At 46.6% G+C, this 13539-nt stretch overlaps 1 protein-coding gene across 5 annotated transcripts in view; it reads right to left on the reverse strand.

Moving 5' to 3' along the window:
* The window catches only part of SLC6A20 (solute carrier family 6 member 20), a 46231-nt gene that overhangs the window by 1981 nt on the left and 30711 nt on the right, over positions 1-13539 (reverse strand). For 3 of the 5 annotated variants that reach the window (XM_081073117.1, XM_081073120.1, XM_081073121.1), the window contains exons 10-11: positions 11815-11980; positions 8925-10087 (exon numbers count right to left, since the gene is read on the reverse strand). In XM_081073117.1, coding sequence (XP_080929243.1) covers positions 9938-10087; positions 11815-11980 — 316 coding nt within the window. In that variant the 3' untranslated portion in view covers positions 8925-9937. Of the gene's footprint in view, positions 1-7626; positions 8293-8924; positions 10088-11814; positions 11981-13539 lie in introns of those variants that run through there. The other 2 variants (XM_081073119.1, XM_081073118.1) reach the window with 2 other exon arrangements.

Below are 13539 nucleotides of genomic sequence, written 5' to 3' on the forward strand. Positions count from 1 at the left end.
AATAGACAATATGAGGAAACAAGAAAATTAATAGCTTCTGAAATCCTACTTTCCAGTATGATCACTTCAGAAGTTGTGTTTATTCTAATTATTAGTTATAGATAAAACCAGGGAAACACTGAGTAAAATATAATATCCATATAAAGATGTCCCCCGTTTCCTCTATGTCCAGATTGTAATTTGTTTTTCAAAATGATACAGGTCTCACTGTAAAGTGGGACAGTATTGCTAGTTAGAGAGTGTTCTCTCAGGCCGCCGGGAGGTGTCAGTGAGCCTGAGGGAAGTGCTGAAGTGAACACCTTGGCACTAGGAGACCCTGACCGGGGAGTGAGATGGCACTCCTTGGATGGCATCTGGGATATGCATCCCCCTCAGGAACTGAGCACACCTGCCGTGCACTGCGTCCTGCTCGTCCCTGGTGTCGGCCCGGGTGTCGGTCCTCTGCACGTGGCCACCCACTGCTTCCTTCATTCCTGCACAGGGCTGACCAGTAGCTGTCAGCACACCCACCCCGGGCCCTCCCTTCCCTCCAATACACTCATAGGTGTTCTGTCCCCTTCTTTCCACTGGGGGAGGAAAGATAAACTACCATGCATCCCCAAAAATAAGACTTAGCTGGACAGTCAGCTCTAATGCGTCTTTTGGAGCAAAAATTAATATAAGACCTGGTCTTATTTTACTATAAGACCAAGTCTTATATAATAAATATTAATATTAATGTAATATATAATATCGGTTATAATGTAATATATAATATAATATAATATAACATGATATTGGGTGTAATATAATTATAATACAATATAATACTGGGTCTTATATTAATTTTTGCTCCAAAAGATGCATTAGAGCTGATTGTCTGACTAGGTCTTATTTTTGGGGAAACGGTATGCTTCTGACTGCCTGATTATGCTTTCTTATGAGTGGGATTTAGTCAGTTTGTTACTAAATCATCTGTTTATGCTCTGAGAGTCTTTTATTTGTAGTCACAAAATGAAAAAGCTTTGTCCCATTCAGGATTCAGTGAGCAGGGGTGGGAGTGGGAGAGAAGGTTAGCAGTGGGGATAATTCCCAGAGTCATCTGACGCAAATCATCAATCCTGATGGAATCAGATTTACTTTCTGTGTCAGGATTGGGGTTGTCTGAACGTGACAAAGCCCAAATAAGGGGGAAAGGAGAAATGTAGGGTGTGTATGTGGTGGGGAGGGTTGTTGCAGAAAGGGGCTTAAAACAAATGAGGGTTTTTCGGTTTCTTTCTCCAACTTGCCAGAGTCCTGATGTCTGAAGAAATTATCCTAATACAGACAAATCTTTAAAATATTATGTTTCTTGCCACATAGACCTGTCCAACATGGCAGCTTGGTTCACCAAAGCCAGAAAGATGGAAGTCATAACCTAATCTCAGACATGTCATATTCTGTGCCTCAGAAACAAGTCACTAGATCCAGATCAAGGGGAGAAGGGGGAGGGGGTCACCCAGGTCTGTGAAGACCAGGAAGTGGGGATCTCTGGGGACCACCTTTAGACGTCTGCTACCACAACCAGTAAGGAGAGAGAAATACACAGGCGTGATGCCGAGCTAGCGCTGGGGGGGTTCAGGTGGCCTCCTGTAGGTCCTGAGACTCAGACCCACGTGTTCTGTGGTTGTCACAGGCTGCGTAGCAAATGAGCCCCAAAGTGGCACAGGACAGTGATAAGCTGTTTTGCTCACAAAACCCTGCAGTTTGGGCGAGGCCTAGTAGGCACCAGCACCTCTGTTCCACCTGACATCAGTTGTGTGGCTCAAAGGCTGAGGCCTGGAATCATCAGGAGCTTGCTCGCTCACCTGTGAGAGAGGAGGAAGTGGAGAGAAGAATCGGAAGTAGGGGCAGTGTTGGGGGTGAAGTGAGAGACACAGTAAGTGTGCAAGGCGGTCCCCATCCAGGGCACCTCCAAGGGTCCCCTGAGCCTGGGCACAGCCATGCTGCCGTCACCCTCAGCATCCTTCCTTCTGGAAGAAGTCTACCTGGAAAGGCCTCGCTGAAGTTCGATACCCAGGCTCCATCCAAAGCTTCACTGCTTCCCTCTTTATGTTTTGGGGGGCCTGTAACAATCGGGGAGCACAGAACCTGACCTTTGAAGCCCCACGTTCTTCCCGGTACCATCCTACATCTCACCAGGGAGATCCCCAGCCTTACTTTTTTCTTCACATTTCCTTGCATTTCTTCCTAGCTTAGTACCTATCTGTATCCCTAGGTAAGTGTACTGTTTGTTTACTAGTGTGTGTTTTTGAGTTTATAAAAGTGGCACCATTCTGTGCGTATCCTGCAGCTTGCCGTTTTCACTCAGTTTTATGTTTCTAAGATTCGTCCATGGTGATGGTTATGGCTGTCGTCTGTTCCTGTTAACTGTGGTTTATATTGAATGGACAGTATTGTTACAGCTTCTGTATGCACTTCGACTTATCGGTGACTCCTCACCATTCACTCTATCCGTCCTCAGGCGGAGGGACATTTTGGCTGGTTGGTTGTTAGCTGTTGTACTCAGCACTGCTTGCGAGCGTTCTCTATGTACCCCGGCTCACACAGGAAGTGCCTCTCCCTGGCCTATGCCCAGGAGCAGAAGTATGAGCCCGAAATACACAAGATAACATGAAGTGGCTTTCTAAATTGGTTGTGCCATTTATATTGCTAGCAGTTCCACGTTATTACCAACGCGAGGCGTGGCAGACTTCCTAATTTTTTAATCCAGTAGGTCTGACATGGTATTTTAGGCCAGCAGTTCTCTGGTTGCTGATGGGATGGGGCATCTTGTCTTTTTCGGTCATCAGTGTTTCCTGTTCTGTGCCTGTTGAGGTCTTTTTGCCTGTTTCTATTAGATTGTTTGTCTTTCTTAATTTGTTGAAATTCTTCATATTCTGCAGAATAATTCTTTGTTGATGATAGGTACTACATATATCTTCTCCCAGTCTGTGGCTTGTCTTTGCATTTTCTTGAGGTGACTTTTTTTTTTCCATTACAGTTGACATTCAGTATTGTTATACGTGATTTTCAGGTTACAGCACAGTGGTTGGACATTTATGTAATTTATGCAGTGATCCCCTGGTAAGTCTAGTCGACACCTGGCACCATACATAGTTATCGCAATATTATTGACGATATTCCCTGTGCTGTACTTTACAGCCCTGTGACTGTTTTGTAACTACCAATTTGTACCTCTTAATCCCTTCACTGTTTTCACCCAGCTCCCAACCCCCTTCCCATCTGGCAACCATCAGTTTGTTCTTTGTATCTATGAGTCTGTTTTGTTTATTTATTATGTTCTTTAGATTTCACATATAAATGAGATCATGGTATTTGTCTTTCTCTGTCTGACTTATTTCATTTGGCATGATATCCTCCAGGTGCATCCATGGGGTCACAAATGGTAAGATTTTTTTTTTTTTATGGCCGAGTAATCTATATTATATATGTACCAATCTTTTTTATCCAGTCATCTATTGATGGACACTTAGGTTGCTTTTATATCTTGTCTATTGTAAATAGTGCTGCAGTGAACATATATCTTTTTGAATTAGTGTTTTGGATTGCTTTGGATAGATGCCAGAAGTGGAATTCTTAGGTCATAAAGGAGTTCTATTTTTAATTTTTTGAGATACCTCCAAACTGTTTTCCATAGTGGCTGCATCTTGTGGTGACTTTTGACGAAAGGAATGTATAACTTCAGTGGTGTTGAATTTACCGAAATTTTCCCAGCACCTGTTGTGCCTGGGTTAGACCACAGTGCTCGACTCCAAAAGATACCTTTCCACAGTTTTGCCTTTTTTCCCTGTTTAGGCCTTTTCACACCCTATGGAGTAAAGAGAAGGGTCTGTTTCAATCCAGGTCTGTCAGATTATGCAGTGGTAACAAATGATCCCCAAATCTCAGTGGCTTAAAAAAAGTGAAGGTTTCTTTCTTAGTCCATCCGCGTATCCTTGAAGGGTTGTCTGCAGCTCTGCTCCATGACACCCGCATCCTGGGACCCAGAGTGATGGAGCAGCTCCTCTCTGGCAGAAAGAAAAAGGGAGACGTTTCTGCTTAAAAGGAACAGCCTCTTCTGTCCACATTTCACTGGTCTCAGCAAGTCGCGTGGCCAAACATGAAGTAATCGAGGTGGGAGAATGCAGCGTAAGATGCCGTCTGATACAGAGTCCAGTTTTCTGTTTTCCCATATGGAGAGCCTTCCTGAGTCCCTCCCTCCTGATGTGCCGTGCCACCCACTGTCACACATCAACGTCCTCTGTACTTGTGTGTTTCAGGCTTTCTAGTCTGTCCGCTGGCCTGGATGTTTTCAGTGCTGAGAACTCCCCCTTGTGCAGCCACATTCTGCAGGATGGGCTGGGTCCCCCAGTCTGTCAGGCAAAGCGTTGTCCTGCGTGTTTTAGGGTAACGTGAATTCTCCTGTTTGTTCCTAGTTGGTTGCTGAAAACAAGCTTCTGTGGTGAGAACTGTTGGAAAATATTGGATTAAATAAAGTTAGAGTTGTATAAACTGTAGGACTTGTCAGAAGTTTGAAAAGTGACTCCTGGGGTGGCGGGGTGTGTACGCAATGCATTGGCAGCCAAACTTGAGGACATACGGGATCTTTTCTTCATAGAGCATTTCGGAGAACTAGTCCTCTGTGCAGTTCATTCTGGGGAAGGCTAGCATGGGAATGAGCACGCCGGCGTCAGAGTTGAAAAACTTGGGATCTATTTGAACTTCTCTGAGTTTGAAACTGATGGTCTCTTTTAATAAATTCTTTGATTGGTAATTCCTTAAGACCCATGCACACATGTGCACACACACTGCACATGCCCACACCTGCTATGAAACCTAGGGAGATCTCTAGGTGGGGGCGCTCCATTGAGGTCCAGCTCTCACCCCCTGTGCTGGACACAGAAACTCCATGAATGTGATTTCACTGGGGAGAGGGGTTATTATTGAGTTAGGACATGTTTAATTATTACAATGAATGCCCTGGTCCCAGGTGAACTGGTTAGATGGCCTCGTTGTTTGTTCTTAGCATTGTATAGATTATTCTGAGCATGAATTTGTTTGATTTTGTTTTGTTTTAGCCAAAGTTCCAAGTGTTTGTCTTTCTCCATTCAGCATTTTCAGTGATGTGTACCTGTTGCCTGTTTATTATTCTACTACAAAGCTAAAGTATCATCCATCACGATACCATGTTACCTTTTAGGTCCTAACTTAAACTCCTATTAGGGTTGGGTTCAAACATAGACTCTGAGGTTAGCAAAAGTAGGAAGTGCTGGTTCTAAGTCATGTTTCAGAGAATTTAAGATGTTCTCCTCTTGGAGCTTCTGGGACCACACATTCTCCAGGGTTTTGTCCAACTTTACTTACTGTTACATTCCCCGCTGATCTCCCCTCTCTGCTTTATCCGTATTCTAAGTATATGTTTCCAGAATGTAATGACAGTTCTGAGTCAGGAATTGGGGCATGGCTCAGCTGGGTGATTCTTCTGTTCCAGATGGCCCTGATGGAGGTCACTGCGCGTCATATTCAGCTGACCAATGGGCAGGTCTGTCTGGTTCACCTTGGTGTGATGCTTTAGCAAGGATGGCTGGCGGGTGGATTCCGCTGGCTCTGTGAGCTGAAGCCCCTCCATGTGGCTGTGTGGCACGGCAGCCACAGAGTAGTCCGACTTCACGAGTGCTGGCTCAGGGCTGCCCCACCGAGTGTTCCAGTGTTCCAGGTGGAAGCTTGCGTGGCCTTTTATCATCTAGTCTCAGATGTCAGATGGTGTCCCTTCCGCCATATCTTACTCATTGGAGCAGTCAGAAGCCCACCCAGATTCAGAAGGAGGGGATGCAGGCTGTACCTCTCAATGAGAAGGAGAGAAAAGGGTCCCTGGCCATGTCTGAAAACATGTCGGATTTGTTTTGTAGGCTCTGGGCCTGAATCCTCTTCTCCAGGCCCAAGCGCACGCCAGGTGATGTCGTTTAGACCTGCAGTTTTCCATAGCATCTCTTTGCCGGTGATACCCAAATGCATATCTTTAGACCAGACCTTTCCCAAAGCTCCTGGCTCTTAATGTTCAACTGCCGCCGGATATTCCCACCTGACTCACAGACATCCCAAACGTAACACGGTCAGGCTGAGCTCTTGATTTTATGCTGCAGGCTAATTCCATTCCCGGTTTTCCCCATCTCAGAAAATGCCACCAGAATCCACCCAGTAAGCCGAGCGTGTGATCCAGTCCTTCCCTCAGCTATGCTACTCCCCTGCACCCACAAACATCACTTAACCCTGCTGTTTCTCTCCATCGCCATTTCCAAGTCCATGCCACCATCGTCTCTCGATGGACTTACTGAAGGAGCTCCTGGAGTGATTTTTCAGCTTCCCTACCTACACCCCTCTCCAACCCCCTCTCCACAGCTGCCGGTGATCATTCAAGTGTAACTCAGATTACACAAGGCCCCACATTACCCCTTCAGTGGGGTTCTGTCGCTCTTTGGATAAAATCCAAGCTCTTTGCCATGGCCTACGGAGCCCTATGTGACCTGGCCCCTGCCCATTCCTCCAAGGTCACCACCGACCTCGCCTCGGCATTCCAACCACAGGCCTCCTTGCTGCTTTCTCACCTCAGGGCCTTTGCACTTGCTGTTGTCTCTGCCTGGATGAACTTCCAGCAGTTCCAATAGCTAGTTCATTCTTCTCCTTCAAAATTCAGTTCCCAAAGCTCCTCCTCGACCACCTGATTGAAGTACTGCCCTTCTCGCACCATCACTTGGCTCAGACACAATCACAGTCTGTAATCACCTCATTTGTTATCTATCATCTCTCTTTTCATCCAGCATTTAAGTGCTATAAAGGCCAGGGATCATGTCTTCCTGTTCAGCACTGTCCCCAGTGCCTACCCCAGGACTGATTTGTAATATACCAGTTGGTGATCTCAATAAAATGTGCAGTGGACGATAGAAAGGAAAGTGACTCACGTGTAAGGACCTGGTCACGAAATTCTGGTTCAGAATTTCATATTTGTAGATGCAGTTTTTGCCTTGCAAAGGAATGTTTAAATCTTTTTTTTTTCCTTCCCCTGACTGACGTCAGGTAGAAAATGATAGGTGAGATAGTTAATTCTCTAAACCAGCTTTTCTATCTATGAAGTGGAATAGCCATGAATTTATTTTTCCATGTAAAATAACTCATACAAAAATCTAATACTGTGGTTTACACACACTCTCCCTCCAGCACAGTTCTAATCTGTTGTGTTTTTCTCATGGCTTTGGCCAAAGAGAGACCCTGAGATGGGCAGACCACCCAGGACACCTCGCAAAAGGGTTGGAAAGAGTCTGCAGTAATTCAGAAGAGCTCATACTCTGTTTTTAATCCAGAAAATTATATTCTTTTCCTAATTTTTCTTACCTTCTCATGTAGTGGTCTTTGTACCCTGCATTGATGCGGTTTCACGGGTTACATGAGGAGGTAAACATGGAAAAGGTGATAGAAAAAAAGACTGGATTCTCCTCCTCTCATTTGCTTTCCATTTTTCAAAATGAGCTTGTGTGTTTGCATCAGAAAGGGAAATCTTGTGTTAAGAGACAGGTTTTAAAACAGTAGCCAGTAAATGACAAAAATAAAACCCCACAAAAACCTATAGGTATACTTGTTTAGGGTTTTATTGATGATTACAATTGCTTAAAAACCAAATATTTCCCTACCTGATTTCTTAGCGCTAAGTGAAGGGTCCTTATGTGTCCAGTATAAATAGAAAGCTTTCTGGAGTTGGTGATTTGGCCTTATCACCATGGTTACTGTTAAGTGTACATGGATGGAAAGTCCCTTTTTCTCTCCAGCTTACGGGAGAGGGGATGGACAAATGTCAAGATGACCTCTTTTGTGAAGTACCTAGAAAATAGTCAACAAAGGATTTTTTTGAGACAGGACTTATCACTTGCTCAAGAGAATTATTGAGAACATTCTGCTCTTTGTGAAATTCTCAGAAACCAGAATAAAACTGAACGGAAACTTGAGACAGCTTCATCTGGAGCACATTATTCTACAAATAGTGGGATTTCATTTATCTGAGTTTTGTGAGCAAAAATTATTCTGTGGAAGTGACTTTTCCATACAATTGGAAATGCTCAATAATGCTTTCAAACTTTTAAAAGGTCATTTTGGTGTACGGATTCCTGAATGTTTGACACATTTTCCTTCTTTCGTAAATGGGGCTCTGGTTTTCAGATTTGGCTGGTTCTGGGGTGTGGCCTGGGCATCAGGGTTTTACATTCTTCCAGGTGGTTTGAATAGGCTGCGAGGTGGAGACCACTGAAATACAGTAAATGACTGAAGTAATGAGCTAGGACATCTGTCTCTACGCTGCTGGGGACACATGGCATTTGGGGCTGAAACACCCTGATGATGATTGACCCCAGGAGAGGTGGTAGCCCATGTGGTAAGACAGCGAGCATGACTGGGGGCCTGGGGGTCGGCGGTGCTGATCTCTAAGGATTCAGGAACAGACTCTACCATGCACTTGCCACTGAGTGGGCCTACTCTTCAAGCCTTGATATCTGAGGCTTTTCGCCCCCCTAAAGAAACCTGTGATGAGAAATCAGAGGACTATTTGGGGTAAATAAATGCTGGTTCATCCATTTTAAAGGCAGATGACCTTTTTACAACTGGCCATAGGTGAAGTGCAAGTATTTGATAAGATAGCAGTTCAAGATAGCAGGCCTTCCTGATGCTATAGGAAAGTTGGTGGCATGAAAAGAAGTTAAAATAAAAAGATATCTCCAGCTGAGTGTTTTAAGTGTGTTCAAAGATGTCTGTACAAATCTACCCAAAGGAACATTCCTGAATTCCACGGTCTCTGAAGCACAGGATGTTAGAGAAGGGACACTTCAGGGATACCCTTGACCTACTTACTGCAGTGGAAAAAAAAAGACAGGAGACATTCACATGGTGGACGAAAGCTGTATCATAAATACGGTGTGTCTTCTGTTACAAGATGCTCTATTTGAGTTATATACATTTTAGAAAACTTATGTACAGATAAATAATTTAAAATTGATTGTAAGTAGTGTTCTTAGTCCTTCCTATAAAGAGTTGGCCGTCATGCCCAAATATAACATGAAGTCTGTGGGAAACTTGGATACACTTTCATCCTCACCATTTCCAATACATTAAGATACGAGGGGCAGGGGATTGTCTGCACTGACTCCTCACGGAACCACGCCAAAGGTGCTTTGAAGGGTTGCAAACTGTAGTTGGCGCCCTTTTTATAGAGAAGACTGGCTTTGGATCTGCTGTGAGTGACTCAGATTAGAGAAAAGTGTGAGTCTCTGTGTGGGTCCCAAACAAAGGCCTTCTTTCTCTAGGGCCAGTCAATCCTGTTAGAAGAGGACAACACAGCAATTGAATATTCACTAGGACGGAGAAAAGAGAACTAATTCCGCACCAGTGACATTCAGATTTATCAGCTCAGGCACTTAAAAAAGTCCTTTTCAAACTGATTTAAAAATGATTGCCCTCTAATATTTTGAAATCTCTTTAGAAAAAAATGCTTACATTTTTTTCCAATATAAATGATAGTGAAATTTCTGCTCACGGTGTGCCCTAAGTCTAGGACTTTCCTAGAATCAAGAAAGCAATTATCTTCAAGACTGGTCATGAAAAACCTGCTTCTTTGGTGACAAGGAGCCGGTACATGAGCCCATGTGACCTTGGGGCTGGGGAGGGGAAATGGGCCGCTTCATGAGAGGGGTAATGGGCCGCTTCATGAGAGGGGTGTGGGTTCTCCTGAGGGGGCTCTTCTTTCTCCACACCTTCCTAATTCTTTATAGACTCACGAAGAGGATGGTCTGAGTACTTCTGGAGTAAATGCTTTCAAAAGCAGCTGAGGAGATCCCACCTGGAAGTGGTAGCTGGGAAGCAGTGAGCAGCTGACGGTGGCCTCGGGGAAGCCCAGTTCTCAGGCCACGGGGGCTGTGTCTCCCTTCTTGAGGCGGCTCATGACGAAGGTCCCCAGGGCCACCAGGGGAATGCACATGGTGGAGGCAGCCACGAGCAGCCCAATGACGGCCAGTGCGTGTGGGGGGTAATCCTTGGTCACAAGCTTGCCCTGAAAGGAGAAGCTGAACGTCAGCAGGAAGAATGTCCCCAGGTGGAACCTTCCGAGAGCACCGGCTCTCCAGGCCCCAGGCCCTCCAGCTTGGCTCTGTGGCTCACTAGCAAGTATGCTGGGCAGACTAACCCCTGGCCTCCTTTCTCCTCCATAAACTCCCACCCGTGTGGGCAGAGCCATTGTTTGGAGCTCCCTGCAAAGAGGAATCAGGAGGATAACCAGGTACCTCACATTTGAGGCACCATGTAGGGCCCTAAATGTAGCTGCCCTTAGCCTAGCCTCGTCCAGTAGAACTTTCTGCAATGATAGAAATGTTCCCTATCAGTGTTGTCCAATATGGCAGCCACCAGACAGACACAGGTTGCTATTGAGCACTTGAAATGTGGCCAGTGAGACTGAGAACTGAATTTAAAATTGTATTTCATCTTAATGAATCTCAATAGCTGCGTGTGGCTGTTAGCTACTATATTAACAGCCAGCTGTAGTCTCTAGAGAAGTCTTGAGGGGCCTCTGGATTTGGTTGGCGGGATGATGGGTGTTTCCTTAAGTGCAAATGCATTAACACTGATGAGAAATGAGGCCAAAAAGTCAATAAATGCCATCTTTCCACTTGGGAACTATGGGACAGCTCAGTCCAGGGAGCAGGTGTTCTGTCAACTGAGTCTGGCTTATAAACCAAAGAGCAGCTCAAAGCATGCGGGGGCCAGACCACGGACTTTTGGTTACTCGTCCGCTAGTCTTTTTGTTTTGCACTGACAAGTACAGAAATTGGGAGGAAACATGTGGAAACTGTTTTAGCAATTTGACAGCGTACTCTTGGGGCTGTTGAATCTAATAGTTGGCACTTGTATTTCATATATCTTTTTCACGTTTCATTTTTTAAGTAATTTATTGTTATTGCATTGTGCAAAAGACTCAGTCTGCTAGGGATGGAGAAGGCACCCTCATCCTCCACCACAGTTGGAGAAGCTCTCTGGGCACCACTGGTGAACCAGATGGAGAGAGTACCTTCCAGCCTCTACCAGTCATGTGCTTGCGTGAAGTGGGGTAAGCTGGCTTGCTGGGCCCTTCGTGCACCCTCTGCACACACCACACATGTATGCTAAAGGACAGTGCCTTCTACCCACAGGAAAAGAAATCCAAATTGGCCAAGTGTTTCCTGTGCCAGTGTGTCTGTGAGGACAGCCAGAGCTGACCCTCGGGCCAAGTGCACTGACGCAGCTGTCCTGGCTGTTAAAGTACTGACACACTACTCTTCTGGTTGGTGGACAGCTGCTGCCGGTGCCCCAAGTGAGCCCATTCTGTCTCAGGCACGCCCATAGGTCCCCATAGGAGCCTTCTCCACCTGGGGTCAGGGGTCAGGGGCAGGGGCCATGCCCTCCAGGTTTCCTCAGCCTTTTCTAAGGAGGCCTAAGTGCACGGAGGTCAGGGGGCCTGCTGGCTGAGGAGATGTGTGGGCTGGGGGGCAGGAACCAGTGCCTTTGGGAGGTGGCTCCCAGGAGAAGATCTGCAGGGAAGTTCTGGGGGGAATCTTACTTTCTATTTACTGCAGCACATGCTGAAAAGCTCAAAGCCCAGCTCTTGGGCTGAGGGTTTTTAAATACCGGGTCATGTTTCCATGTTGTGACAAATAACTGCCCGTGCCATGTAAATAGTTCCTTAGTTTCAGAAAACGAAAGGGCTGTGCTCCCGAGTGAGCTTGGGGGTCCCGAGACGGCAGGTACCTGGGAGGCATCCCAGGCTTGGTACTGCAGGGTCCCCGTGAGGATGTAGTCACTCAGATAGAAGATCAAGAGGCTGATGATGAGCAGGGGGCTCACGCCGGCCCACATGGCCTTCCAGTACCAGTTCAGCGAGCGGCCAGTCATGGCCTGAAGGTCACTTTCAAATCTGCTTGGAAAGCGGGTGAGAAAGGCTGAATTATCCATGCTATCAGGGCAAGGGGGCGGTCCAGCTTACACATCCCTGTTTGCTTAGGAGGACTCAGTTCTGGCACCACTGAGGTTTGAACACAACCACTGAGCCCTCTCTGATTCCTTCTGGGAAGAGGGGTATTGGGGTGGGGAGGGGAGAAGGGCTGAGGCCTAAGTATACCAATAGCACGGCCGTGTCCATTTTATCGTGAGCTTCAGAGGCTAATCATATATATTTAAAATATACACACAAATAAATATGGAGAGTATCTTCAGCACTTTGGGAAATGCTGACCCAGCCATCTGCCCATTTTCACAGAGGAAGGGGCCAAGGCCTGGGGTTGAGACGTAACTTGCTGGAGGCCCCGGATTGTGGCCCAGCCAGGCCCAGGACCTGGGTTGGTGCCCTGCCTCCAGTCCAGGGCATTGAAAACGTCAGGAGAGGCAGCCATGGAGGAGGTGTGGGGGTGGGGAGGGTGAGACTGACCAGCTGCAACCATAGCCTTCCCCTCTTGAACTGCGGCCTCTCCTGAGTTCCCACCTGACCCCATGCTGTCGCTGACCTAGTGGGACCCTGGGCTGTAGGCCTAGAAGACTCATGTGCATAATGTGAACACCTGGGATTTGCAAGACAACACAAGGCAGAAAGTGTGCTATTCTCTTGTCCCTTTACCTCCCCAACCCTCCACTTTCCTGGACGGAGAAAGGTGGGAAGAGCTGGATGCAGGAAAAAAGGTGGCATGGCATTGTCCCTGGTTGGCCAACAGATGGCGCTGTCCCCTGAGCAAGCAGAAAGACTTCCTTCTGGTCATTCTCAGATCTGGCTGCTTGCAAAACCCCCAGGGCACCTTCGGTGTCTCCCTCCATCACCACCACTTACGACCAGCCCCTTTCGATGGATGTGTGCCCCTCTCCAATGGGCCCTAGGTTCTGTTCCCCTCTGCAGCTATCTTTCTTTACCCTGAAACACCCACCCTCGCAGGTGACCCATCTCTTTCTCACTCTAGACTGGCATCTCTTAGGTGACCAGTTTGTCCCAGTTTACCTGGGGCTGTGACGTCCCAGGAAATTCCCAGGTCCCAAGGAAACTGGGAGAGTTGGTCACACTAATGCTAATGTCCCCATTCTTAGTAGCTGTGGGGGAGGAGAGGGAGAGCATAAAACGGTATTTCTTGACCACAAAAGTTTTGAAAATGCTTCAAGTTACAAACCCCTCACAATTGAGACTCACAATTGTCCTCAAGGCTTTTGGAAGTCTTACAGGAGAGAGATTTGGCTTTGTTTAACTTATATCCTGAAATTATTTGGTCATGGAAATCCCTTAGCATGGCTTCCAGGGACACTGTGGGAAACTTGGCACAAGGGACCTGGCTCCTAGAGTGTCCCAACTGGTCCCCCAACCTGCCTCCAAACCAGTTTGGAGGATCAGAAAATACTGTGTGGGGGGTGGGGGATGGGAAGGGACAACTTGGCACAGCCCTTCTAGTGGGGTTCACATCTGAGCAGTGCTTCCCAAGTGTAATGTGCCTTGGACCC

This window comes from Rhinolophus hipposideros (genome assembly GCF_964194185.1).
Source record: "Rhinolophus hipposideros genome assembly, chromosome: 14".
Lineage (NCBI taxonomy): Eukaryota > Metazoa > Chordata > Mammalia > Chiroptera > Rhinolophidae > Rhinolophus > Rhinolophus hipposideros.